Source organism: Hylobates moloch, unplaced genomic scaffold (assembly GCF_009828535.3).
Source record: "Hylobates moloch isolate HMO894 unplaced genomic scaffold, HMol_V3 SCAFFOLD_10, whole genome shotgun sequence".
Lineage (NCBI taxonomy): Eukaryota > Metazoa > Chordata > Mammalia > Primates > Hylobatidae > Hylobates > Hylobates moloch.
In genome coordinates this window covers 20,282,034-20,295,327 of record NW_026652285.1, presented here as the reverse complement: position 1 = coordinate 20,295,327, position 13,294 = coordinate 20,282,034, and the positions used below count along the sequence as shown (strand labels likewise).

The window sequence follows — 13,294 nt, the reverse complement described above, 5'->3', positions numbered from 1 at the left end:
GGAGACAGCCCAGTGGAGAGGATGTGGGAATACAGGATTGTTTGGCACCCATGTGGACTGGTAAGAGGAAGCCGAGGGTGTCTGTTTTAGTTCTAGGCATCCCCAGTCAAAAGACAGAGACCCGGAATCCTCTTTATAAAGAGGATGGTCAAGTTGAGAAGAAACTGGGCATCCCCAAGATTTCTTCTAGCTTAGTCCCACTGGTTCTCTGAAGACCGGGATGGCAGACCTGACTGTCCCAAGTACCATGAGAAAGAAAGGGGAAGGCAGATCTTACCAGTTAGCTGGATTAGTGTCTGATGTTGGATGTTCCAGCTGGAATTGGCAAAGGGCCTCTTGGACTGGAGCCACAAGAAGTGGGGTGGGGGGAGAGAAAGAGAGAGAGAGACAGAGAGAGAGAGAGAGAGAGACGAGGATGAGGGAGGAGGAGGGGAGAAAGCGAAATACCTGATACCCATTGCGAGCAGTCAGAGGTGGATTCCGCAGACCGGAGGGTTTTGAGGGCTCACTGGAGAGTAAGCCCAGCCCGAGCCTTGCAGGCCCTTTCAGGTTAGTTGTCCTCCTCATGCAAATTGCTCAAAAAGTAAAGTGAGAGACAAGATGGGGTGAGTGGCCAGAGACTCTCAGGATCCAGTGGGATGAGCAGCTGCTGTCCACTGCTTCCTTGGTTGCAAGAGAGCCTCTATCCCCAACACCTGTCCTGGCTTTCAGCACCAAATATAAGAGTTAAAGAAAGAGGAAAGAAAACAAAAAGTGGCTCAACAGTCAAAGACAGGTTTATTTTGGAGAATAAACCTGAGAGGGGCTTCTGGCCGATTTTTTTTTTTTGGTCAGGAGCATTCCGTCTTACAGACTAGGAGTATTTATTGGTTTTAGGGTGAGAGAGCTTATCACAAGCTTGGAATATTTCTGTGTGTGAGGGAAGCTTATTGCAGGGTTGGAATGTCTCTGGTTGGAGGAGAGGTTATCTCAAGGCTGGCATGTCTCTGGTTGGGGAGGGATTTATCTTATGGTTGGAATGTTTCTGGTTGGAGATGTCATTTGTGGTTTATGGTCGTGCTAACCTTAGCCATTAGGTTGATGCCCTTCGGATTTAGGTGGTTTTTGATCAAGGTGAACTTTAAAATGGCGGTGCTCGTCCAAGATGGTGATGCTCCTGTCTGTCACTCAAAGCAGCAGCAGGGCAGCTGCTTGGCCGTGGTCTAGACAGTCAGGGACCACAGCTAGCTCTGCCATGGACAAACCCTGATCAAGCTGAAAAAGAGTAAACACATTCTCCTTTAATCCACTCTCCCTTCCTGCAGTCATCCCTAGAGCAGGGAGAGAGGATCTACAACCATAAAGGGTTCACCTTGGAACCACAATCACCAATCACAACACTAATGTGAAGCAAGAGTTATGCCTGAACTATTCTCTTCCCTGCTTCCAAACCACAGATCTGATGGAAAAGAGCTTTCCTACTTAAATAGAGCTGGTGTGGGGACAAGAGCCACTTTATTTTAAATGCAAATCCGCCTGGTTAACCCCAAGTCCCAGGAGTGCCTCTAAAACATCTAGTTGGGCCAGGCCCGGTGGCTCATGCCTGTAATCCCAGCACTTTGGGAGGCTGAGGTGGGTGGATCACCTGAGGTCAGGAGTTCAAGACCAGCCTGACCAACATGGTGAAACCCTCGTCTCTACTAAAAATACAAAATTAGCCAGGTGTGGTGGTGCGTGCCTATAATCCCAGCTACTCGGGAGACTGAGGCAGGAGAATTGCTTGAACCCGGGAGGCAGAGGTTGCAGTGAGCCAAGATCACACCACTGCACTCCAGCTTGGGCAATAGAGTGAGACTCCATCTTCAAAAAAAAAAAATGTCTAGTTGATGTATTACTCTTTATGTATGAACACTTATTCATTGTAAGTTTCCTTCTTATTGTTGCAGAAACCATAGTTTCTGCCTGTAGCCGCCTATGTATTCCTTCTAAGGTACATATGCTTTTTGCCCAAGATATATGCTCTGGGTTGAGGGGTTGTAGTGTAGAGATCTACCTGCCTTGTGGTGTCCAGGACCACACTTCTAAGTTCCCTTAATAAATCACCCAATACCAACAAACTGGATTTGTCTGCCTCCTCCTTTGGTTCCTGAGCTCCTTCAGCATTTGGGGGTCTCTTTGTGTATACAACCCTTTCACAGAACAGCTGGTGATACAGGGGGTTTGAGGGAGCCAGCACTGGCTTTAGAGACACAACTCCTGGGTGAAAATCCTAGCCCCATTCCTGGCTACATAAGCTTGAATGAGTCATGAAAGATCTCATAGGCTCAGTCTTCACATCTGAGAAGTGCCTGACAATTTTATTACAAGAGCTGAATGAAGGAGGGGAATGAATGTGGAAGCTCTTTGTAAGCAAGGAGGTGTTACACAAATGTCTTTTTTCCCCCCCTACATGCACGTGGTCAGTACAACACTTTTCTGATTGGTCTTGTCAAAGAGGATCTCTTTTCCAGTCTGGAGCTAGAAAATAGTTATCTGCATTTGCTACGTTAAAACTCCCTTCTGAGAGACTCCCTTTCTCTGCTGGCTGCCAAGGAGCTCAGACCTGAACTTGGGACTCACCTGTATCAAAGTTGTAGATCACGCTGGCATTTCCTTCTACTCTTTTCTAAGACTCACTTTCCCAGACTCCGGAAAAAAAAAAAAAAAAAAAAAAAAAGCACTGGCCATTTTTCTTTTTTTTTTTCTTTTTTTTTGAGATGGAGTCACTCTCTGTCACCCAGACTGGAGTGCAGTGCCATGATCCTGGCTCACTGCAACCTCTGCCACCTGGGTTCAAGCGATTCTCGTGTTCTCGTGCCTTAGCCTCCCAAGTAGCTGGGATTACAGGTGTGTGAAATCTCCCCGGGCTAATTTTTGTATTTTTAGTAGAGATGGGGTTTCACTATGTTGCCCAGGCTGGTCTCAAACTCCTGGCCTCAAGTGATCCACTTGCCTCAGTTTCCCAAAGTGCTGGGATCACACACGTGAGACACCGTACCCGGCCCCATTTTGCATGCATTTTGCACGCCGTATTTAAAGATTCTTGCTGGTCGTGGTGGCTCACACCTGTAATCCTAGCACTTTGGGAGGCCGAGACAGCACGGTTGCTTGAGCTCAGGAGTTCAAGGCCAGCCTGGGCAACAGAGTGAGACCTCCTTTCTACAAATTATTATTATTTTTTTTTAATTAGCCAGGTGCGGTGGTGGGTGCCTGTAGTCCTAGCTACTCGGGTGGCTGAGGTGGGAGAATCACTTGAGCGCTGGAGGTCGAGGCTATGAGCTATGGTTACACCATTGCACTCCAGGCTGGGTGACAGTTTCGAAAAATAAATTCTTGTATTTGTGACAGCTGGGTCATTAGAATACAATATAATTATGCGTGAGAGGAGCCATGGGAAACACTGAGCCTGGCTTATGAAAAAGGTCCTGCAAATCTAATTTCATCTGAAGTTCAACAGACTCTTTCTTCCAGGCACACAGGCGTTATGTGGCCGCACGGGTCCCTGCCTGTTAGGATTCAGCCACACTCCAGCTTTCCAGGTCCTGGGGTCTTTTGCCAGGACGGTATGTGTGGAGTGTGTGGTGAAGTGGAGGGTGGAGGTGGGACGAAGGCCGAATTTAGCGACCCCCAGCATGAGCTGCGGGCGGGTCAAGGCCGCGAGGTTGGAGGGCACGGGGACACAGCATAGCGAGGAAGGAAAGGTAGGGACCGCGGTGACAGACTAGGGGTGGAGGCGGGGATTGTGTTTTTCTGTAAGCGGGAGAGAGAAGCCCGATCACCGGCGGCGGAGGAGAAAGGTCCAGGGTAGAGATGGGGGCGCTGGGGTGGGGGCGGTCAGGAGAGAAGGGCGGGGGCCGGATTGCCGCGCTGGCGCTGAGCTAGCTCGGGGTTGACCGCGCAGTGCAAGGACTGGCTCCGGCAGCCCGGGGAGAGGACGCGGGCGTGGGACGGGAAGCGCAGGGGACGCCGCTCGCTGCTCCTGGTGGGCGAGTGGAGACGCGACCGACCCCGGGTCACGTGAGCCTCCCGGCCTCGTCTCGCCCACCCCTTTCCACCCAGAAGTTCGGGGACTCTCAGCTCGGACCACCCACGCGGTAGAGTCGGGAGGGTCTGGAGGCTAGCGGTGGCGTCTTATAACTTAGCTCAGAGTTCGAGGGACAGAAAATGCACGACTGGTGAGCTTCGGGTCACCCAGACTCGGTTTGAATCCTAGCGTCTGCACTTTCCAGCGGGTTACCTCACTTTGCCTCGGCTTGCTTTTCTGAAAGGTGGGCCGATAACTGTCCTCACCTCGTGGGGCCGTTGTGACGAATAAATGACCCCGCGTAGATGAAAAACCCTTAGCGCGGAGCTCACTGTTTACCTAGCGAGTGTCCCACGCAGGGGCGGTCGTCATCCTTGTCGCCTTCTGGAGTTCTTCTGGGCCCGGGTCACTGGCGGGGCTGTGCGCCGCGGGGTCCGGTGGTCCCCATACCACGACAACGATGCTTGGACTTGTCGGCGCCAGACTGGGCGCACAGAAAGACCTAGGGCGTGGGCGGGGGGATGGGTGACGAGGGCAGGGACCGTCCCAAGCTTCCTGCACCTGCCCTGCTCGCCGAGAATTTGCCCGGGTCGGTGCCAGGGCGGGGCAGTCGGCGGCCTGGCTGCTAGGATCCGCGACATCCGGCAGTCTGAGGGCCGGGGGATTCGGGATGACTTCGGGCGGGTGAGTGTCCCTGGGGCAGAGCAGAGGGAGAGGTGAAACTTCGGGAGCCGGGAGCGCCGCGGGTCCTTTCTGGCGTCTGCAGAGCAGGCAGGTGCGGGGGCTGCAAACGCCGGAGCCCAGGGAGCGGGCGGTTGGAGTCTTAAGTCCAACCGGTTCCCCGCATAGGTGGCTGCAGAGGCGAGGTGACGGCGCATGCGGAACGAACTCTGCACCCCCAGGAACGGGGAACGCTGGCTTTTCCGTGGGAAAATTCCACGTGGAGGTGGCCTCTCGCGGCCGGAAATGTGTCTCGGGGAGGCCCGAGTGGGGGAATCGGCTCGGGAGTGCGGGGTTCGGGACTCTCTGCTTGGAACTCAGAGGCGCTGACCCAGCCTGGGGCCCGTTTGGTGCCCACGGGAGGAGCCGCCGTCAGGGGTATGTGGGTGCCCGGGCGCGGGGACTGCGGGCTCTGGACAGTCGGGGAGCCCGGCGGCTTGGTCTCCTCCACAGTGCGCGCGGAGTCAGGGAAGAGTTGGTTTTCAAATCCAGGCGCCCACTGCAGGGCAGGGTGAGCTGCGGTTGTGTGGCCCCGCGTGCTAAAGAGCCTCTACGGAGTGATATAATAATTAACGGGGTAAAGTACATTTGAAAGTCTAAATTAATTTTTATAAGCTACGAAGAAGGATCAGACATACATTTGGTGTTGTTTTATCCCCAAAGTTTATTTTGTTTGTATTTTCCAAAACTCTAAAACAATCGCTAAACATTGACAAAGAAGTCATCTCACAAAAATGCAAAAACATGTTTGTGACATGACATCGTGTAAGCATGAAAACGAACACGTTTGGCCGGGCGCAGTGGCTCTCACCTGTAATCCCAGCACTTTGGGAGGCCGAGGTGGGCGGATCACTTGAGGTCAGGAGTTCAAGACCAGCCTGGCCAACAGGCCAGGTACTAAAAATACAAAAATTAGCCGGGTGTGGTGGCAAGTGCCTGTAATCCCAGCTACTTGGGAGGCCGAAGCAGGAGAATTGCTTGAACCCGGAAGCAGAGGTTGCAGTGAGCCGAGATTGCTCCATTGCACTCCAGCCTGGGCGACAGAGCCAGACTCTGTCTCCAAAAAAAAAAAAAAAAAAAAAAAAAACCATGGACAACAAAAAAAAAAAAAAAAAAAAAAAAAAAAAAGCACACGTTGAACAGAGGATTGGCGGAATGGGGGGAAAGGAAGGCAGTTTTGCATCCATCCACGTCCCTGGCTAAGGCTTTCATTCCAGCGTTCCCCTTCCCCAACTTCCCCCACTCCACATTCCTTCATGGGTGACTGAAAAGGAGGAAGCTGGGAGGCCTGATACTGACGCCGATAAATTTAAAGCTGGCAAATCCTTGGCAAATTTGACTTTTCCTCCACCTGTGGAATCATGCATAAAAGGTCTGCAGTTTCTTTTTAACTGACAAATAATAATCGTACATATTCATGAGGTACATAGTGATATTTTGATACATATAGTGATAAACACATAGCATAGTGATCAGATCAGGATAATTAGCATATACATCTTCTCAAACGTTTATCATTTCTTTGTGTTGGGAGCAAACATTCAATATCTTCCTCTTAGCTATTTGAAACTATATTATTATTATTATTTTGAGATGGAGTCTCGCTCCATCACCCAGGCTGCAGTGCAGTGATGCGATCTCGGCTCACTGCAATCTTTGCCTCCCGAGCTCAAGCAATTCTTCCACCTCAGCCTCCCGAGTAGCTGGGATTACAGGCGTGCGCACGCGCTACCATGCCCAACTAATTTTTGTTATTTTATTTTATTTTTTTAGACAGAATCTAGCTCTGTCGCCCAGGCTGGAGTGCAGTGGCGCAATCTCAGCTCACTGCAACCTCCACCTCCCTGGTTCAAGCAATTCCCCTGCCTCAGCCTCCAGAGTAGCCGAAATTACAGGTGCACGCCACCACACCCTGCTAATTTCTTTTGTATTTTTAGTAGAGACAGGGTCTCATCATGTTGGCCAAGCTAGTCCTGAACTCCTGACCTCAAATGATCCACCCGCCTCGGCCTCCCAAGGTGCTGGGAGTACAGACATGAGCCACAGTGCCCAGCCTGAAACTCTATATTATTGTAACTATGTTCATCCCACAACGTTTCAAAACACTGAAAGGCATTTCTGCTATCTAGCTGAAACTGTGTAACCATGCCGTTGGACTTCCTAGTGTTCAGGACCATGAGCCAAATAAATTTTTCTGTATAAATTACTCTGTGGTATACCTGTGGTATTTTGTAATGGCAGCACAAAATGGATTAAGACAGTTTCTATAACTCGAATAGTTTAAATGTATTTATTTTTCTGAGTACCATTTTAGAAAATTTAGAAGTTAAGATGTTACAGGAATATGTGACAAAGACAGTGCAAACTCAAATTACACACACACACAGAGTATTTCTGAGCTTCGGTTTGTTCCATTCACTTATTTGCTTATTCCTGAATTGGTAACATGCTTTTAATAACTGTGGCCTTCGCCCCGTCTGGGAAGTGAGGAGTGCCTCTGCCCGGCCACCCATCATCTGGGAAGTGAGGAGTGCCTCTGCCCGGCCACCCGGTCTGGGAAGAAGTGAGGAGCGCCTCTGCCCGGCCACCCATCATCTGGGAAGTGAGGAGCGCCTCTGCCCGGCAGCCCCGTCTGGGAAGTGAGCAGCGCCTCTGCCCGGCTGCCCCGTCTGGGAAGTGAGGAGCGCATCTGCCCTACCGCCCCGTCTGGGAGGTCTACCATGGAGGCCAGAAGCAATGTGGGGGCTGGACGTAGTGGCTCACGCCTGTAGTCCCAGCAATCTGGGAGGCCGAGGCGGGTGGATCACTTCAGGCTAGGAGTTCGAGACCAGCCTGGCCGACATGGCGAAACATATGAAAAATACAACAGACAAACCAACCAACCAACCCAGCGACAACAAAACAGGTCTACCCTGGAGTCATTCTCTAATTTTTTCTCTTTTCCTCCCTTTCTGATCCTTTATCCCACTTTCTTTTTCTTCCTCTTCCTTCTCCTTCTTTGTCAAATAGAGGATTGAGTTATTATCATTGATCCATACAAAGTCCCTCTCTCATTTATTTTCTTTAATTCCCACCCCCATTTCTATTCCCCGTCTTCCCATGTGCAACCTTCCTAATATGTTTGATATGCATCTTTTTGTTTGTATGTATTTTTAGAAAATGTTTATTGTTTTGTGTGCAAAAAAAAAAAAACAAAAAAAACTGTGGCCTTATCATAACTTTGCTCTTTAGTAGTAATATAGCTATCCTTCTTCTTTGTTTTTTTTTCTTGACGGAATTTCGCTTTGCAACCTCCGCCTCCCAGGTTCAAGTGATTCTCCTGCCTATACAGGCGCATGCCACCACGCCCGCCTAAGACGGAGTTTCACCATGTTAGCTAGAATGGTCTTGATCTCCTGATCTCGTGATCTGTCCGCCTTGGCCTCCCAAAGTGCTGGGATTACAGGCGTGAGCCACCGTGCCCGGCCCATCCTTCTTATTTTTAATATCTTCTTGCTATTCTCATGCGTTACTTCTAATAAATTTTAGAGTCATTTTGACCAATAAAAAATCTGTTCTGCTAGCCTCTGTGGTGTGTGCCTATATTCCCAGCTACTCAGAAAGCTGAGGCAGGAGGATTACTTGAGCCCAGGAGTTTGGGACCAGCCAGGGCAACATAGTGAGAGCCTGGCTCTAAAAAAAGAAAATCCTGGCCGGGCACGGGTGGCTCATGCCTGTAATCCCAGCACTTTGGGAGACCGAGGTGGGTGGATCACGAGGTCAGGAGATTGAGACCAGCCTGGCTAACACAGCAAAACTCCATCTCTACTAAAAATACAAAAAAAAAAAAAAAAAAAAAAAAATTAGCCGGGTGTGGCGGCGCGTGCCTGTAGTCCCAGCTACGTGGGAGGCTGAGGCAGGAGAATGGCGTGACCCTGGGAGGCAGAGCTCGCAGTGAGCTGAGATCACGCCACTGCAATCCAGCCTGGGCGACAGAGCGAGACTCCGTCTCAAAAAAAAAAAAAGAAAAGAAAATCCTGTTTTGCTTTTATTCATGTGGTTATTGAATTTATAAATTACTATAGGGCAAAGTTACATCTCTACAAAACTGAGCTATTCTAGTCAAGAATAAAAAGAAGGTATCTCAATCTATTCATATATATATTTCCCTAATACAGTGGAAATTTGCTTAATTCTTTATTCAGTGACAAAATTAATTCTTGATCATTACTAAAAAAGAAAGAAAAAAGAGAGACCATAGAAACATGTTCATTTAATAGTGCAGATCACAATTAAGAACTTGATGTGTGTCATTTCAGGCATACAATCCAATAAAGTTTTAATTTTTTAAGGGCGCATATTTTATATTTTATGTCTATTCAGTAATTTGATTTTTTAAAAGGTGCCTTTATTTACTTAGATGTTTAAGCTCTCACATTAGAGTTTATTTATTTATTTATTTTTGAGATGGAGTTTCCCTCTTGTCGCCCAGGCTGGAGCACAGTGGCGCGATCTCAGCCCACTGCAACCTCCACCTCCTGGGTTCAAGCGATTTTATACCTCAGCCTCCTGAGTAGCTGGGATTACAGGTGCCTGCCGCCACACTCAGCTAATTTTTGTATTTTTAGTAGAGACAGGGTTTTGCCATGTTGGCCAGACTGGTCTCGAACTCCTGACCTCAGGTGATCTGCCCACCTTGGCCTCCCAAAGTGCTGGGGTTACAGGCGTGAGCCACCGGGCCCAGGCTCACATCAGAGTTTTACAAGCTGGTGAACACTTGGCAAATTGTTTCTCCCAGAGAACTACAAGCATACATTCTTACACATTAAACAATCTCAATACACATCACAATTTTATCAATTACGTAGTAAAACAAATTATCAAGTATATAAATATTAAGTTACACAGCTTAAAAGGCATGTAATATATCAGAAGACTGCTCAGTTCATTACCAGAAACCCACTTTTTTTTTTTTCCCAAAGAGAGATTCGCAAGAAAAGGAAAAAGTTCACACTTAAACAAAATAACTGTAAACAACTTCCAATAGGTATTTTAAAAATTACAAGTTGTTCAGAAATTTTATGATTAAAAATTGCTTTAGCTATATAATATGATTTGAATGTGCCTCTCAGAGTTCACGTGTTGGAAACTTCATCCCCAATTAGACAATGTTAAGAAATGGGGCCTCATAAGAGGTGATTAGGCCAGAAGGGCTCTGCGCTCATGAATGGATTAATGCCATTATCATGGGAGTGGGTTCGCTATAGTAGGAGTGGATTCCTCACAAAAGGACAAATTCAGCCCCCTCTTGCTGTGTCTCTCACATGCACGCACTTGTTTTTCCACCTTCCACCATGGGATGATGCAGCAAGAAGGTCCGCAGATGTGGCCCCTGGATCTTGGATTTCCCAGCCTCCAGAACATAAACTTCGGTTCCCTGTAAATTACACAGTCTCAGGTATTCTGTTATAGCAGCACAAAACCGTACAAAACAGACCAAAGGCAGTGTGATAACAGAGCATTGTTTCCTTTTAAAATGTATTTACTAAATTAAAAGGTATATTCTACATATTCTGCACAAGACAAAAAACACATTTTACCAAAAATATTTAATTGTTCCCTCCCATTCTTTTTCAGAACTTAACAGGGAGGGCCCTGTTAAGTTGCCCACTAAAATTTAAGCATTCAATGAAATGTAATGTCTGGAAATATTAAAGACATGTGCTTCCATACAGTGTAGATTTTTAAAATGAAAATCCATAACAGCACAAGATGAGACTTAGAGGAAGACGTTAAATGATCACTGTGAGACCTGATTAAAATCCAACAAAAATCAGTGGTTGCACAAACCTGATGTATATTGGTACAAATGCAGTAGATATAAACATAAAGTGAGCAGGCAAATAATCAGGCCCCACTTTCAATGTTTGAAATGACAGGAGGAATAAACCATGTAAGGTCTAGAGTATTCCTAGTTCTGGGGATTTTAGTTCTGTGTGATACTAAAAATATACAAGCATTGGGCAGGCCATTTAGGCACTTAATCTCTCTACATTTCCTATATATTAATAAGATTCTAGCATGACAATAGACTTAAAGAGGATTTATAATTCAAGACTGCATGATTTCAGGAAATGTTGGTTGGTACCAACCATAGGCACATCTTAAATGCTGAAAACCAAAAATCTTTTGCTAAGTGCCCAAGAGATCAAGATCATATGGGCCACCTAAGGGTCTGCCACATAAGTCCCACATGTTTCTTCTTAAGTATCTGCCTGCCTGGGCCATTTTGTGTTGTGTTGTTAATTTGAAGCAGATTTCTGCTTTCATTATGTTTTCTGACTTGTTGGCTTATAGAAACCTGTGTAGGGTAGTGGTTAAAAGTGTGGTCTGCTTTTGAATTCTGCATCCGTTATAACCAAGAGAGCAGGTTACTTTTCCTATTTAGCTTCAGCTATCTCATCTGTTAATTGGGTGCAGTAATCAAACCTCTCTCGGCCAGGCATGGTGGCTCATGCGTGTAATCCCATCAGTTTGGGAGGCCGAGGCAGGCAGATCATCTGAGGTCAGGAGTTCGAGACCAGCCTGGTCAACATGGTGAAACCCCGTCTCCACTAAAAATACGAAAAATAGCCGGGAGTGGTGGTGGGTGCCTGTAATCCCAGCTATTCAGGAGGCTGAGGCAGGAGAATCACTTGAACCCGGGAGGTTGAGGTTGCAGTGAGCTGAGATTGTGCCACTGCACTTCAGCCTGGGTGACAAATCGAGACTCTGTCTCAAACAAAACAAAACAAACAACAACAACAAAACAAAAACAAAAAATAAAACTTCTCCTGTTACGCTCTTGTGAGGATTAAATGAGATAATGCACACAAAGCTCTTGGCAGGGAGTCTAGAACACACTAAGTGGTCATTAGATAATTATTATTATTAATTTTTTACTATATTTTGTCACCAGATACCCTATTAAAATCTTACTAATAGTTTCTCATCTAATACATTTTATTTTTCTGAATATGTAGTCATTTCATCTGTAAATAATACTTTTTATTTCCCCTTTCGTTATTTATCTTTTTATTCCATAAGCTAATCTTACTGCATTGATTAGCACTTCCATGACAATGTTAGATAATAGCAGTGGGCTTTTTGTTTTTTTTTGGAGACAGAGTCTCCCTCTGACACTGAGGCTGGAGTGCAGTGGTGCAGTTTTGACTCACTATAACCTTCGCCCTCCGGGTTCAAGTGATCGTCCCACGTCAGCCTCCCAAGTAGCTGGGACAACAGGCCTGGGCCATCACGCCCAGCTATTTTTTTTTTTTCAGTAGAGACATTCACCATGTTGCTGGTCTCAAACTCCTGAGCTCAAGCTATCCGCCTGCCTTGGCTTCCCAAAGTGCTGGGATTACAGGCGTGAGACACCATGCCCAGCCTATCAAGTTTTTAGAGATGGGGTCTCAGTCACCCAGGCTGTAATGCAGTAGTGCGATCATAGCTCACTACAGCCTTGAACTCCTGGGCTCAAGGGATTCTTCTGCCTTAGCCTCCTGAGTAGTTAGGACTATAGGCACATGCCACCATGCTTGGCTATTTTTCAATTTTTTGTAGAGACACGGTCTCGCTTTGTTGCCCAGTTCGGGACAGTCCTGAACTCCTGGCTTCAAGTGATCCTCCTGCCTAGGTCTCCCAAAGTGCTCAGATTACAGTCATGAGCCACTATGCCCAGCCAGGTTACATTTGAATTGTATTGTCAGAATGTATGATCTGAAGATTTCTACTTTATTACAGTTTTCTTTGTGTCCTAATATGTGGCCAACTTTTTTTTTTTTGAGACAGAGTCTCAAATTACCACTGTATTAGGGAAATATATATATGAACAGATTAAGATACCTTCTTTTATTCTTGACTAGAATAGCTCAATTTTGTAGAGATGTAACTTTGCCCTATAGTAATTTATAAATTCAATATAATAACCACGTGAATAAAAGCAAAACAGGATTTTTTTTTTTTTTTTGAGACAGAGTCTCACTCTGTCGCCCAGGCTGTAGTGCAGTGGCGTGATCTCAGCTCACTGTGAGCTCCACCTCCCAGGTTCATGCCATTCTCCTGCCTCAGCCTCCCAAGTAGCTGGGACTACAGGCACCCGCCACAACACCCGGCTAATTTTTTGTATTTTTAGTAGAGATGGGGTTTCACCATGTTAGCCAGGATGGTCTCGATCTCCTGACCTCGTGATCCACCCATCTCGGCCTCCCAAAGTGCTGGGATTACAGGCGTGAGCCACCACGCCTGGCATAGGTGGCCAACTTTTATAAATGTTTTCAGAGCTCTTTAACAGAATACAAATTATATCATTTTGTTGTTCTGCTGCTTTAAAATATTTTTGAGACTTGATCAAGTTAGACGTGTCAGCATCTCTAACTATCTTTGTATTTCTAATCCTTCTTTCATATCCTGCCATTTTTTACTTTGTATACTTTAATGCTACTATTAGTGGATAACGTTCATGGCTATCTGTTTTGGTATCATGTATTTGATCACTGTAAGTGGTCTTTC

The 13,294-nt window shown here is 46.7% G+C and overlaps 1 protein-coding gene across 1 annotated transcript in view; it reads left to right on the top strand.

The window, feature by feature from the left end:
• The first annotated feature begins 220 nt into the window (after positions 1-220).
• Positions 221-13,294, top strand: part of B4GALNT2 (beta-1,4-N-acetyl-galactosaminyltransferase 2) — a 44,956-nt gene continuing 31,882 nt past the window's right edge. The window contains exons 1-5 of the mRNA XM_032162743.2: positions 221-242; positions 3,532-3,719; positions 3,920-4,035; positions 4,363-4,726; positions 4,809-5,344. Of these exons, the coding sequence (XP_032018634.2) occupies positions 221-242; positions 3,532-3,719; positions 3,920-4,035; positions 4,363-4,726; positions 4,809-5,344 (1,226 nt within the window). The remainder of the gene's footprint in view (positions 243-3,531; positions 3,720-3,919; positions 4,036-4,362; positions 4,727-4,808; positions 5,345-13,294) is intronic.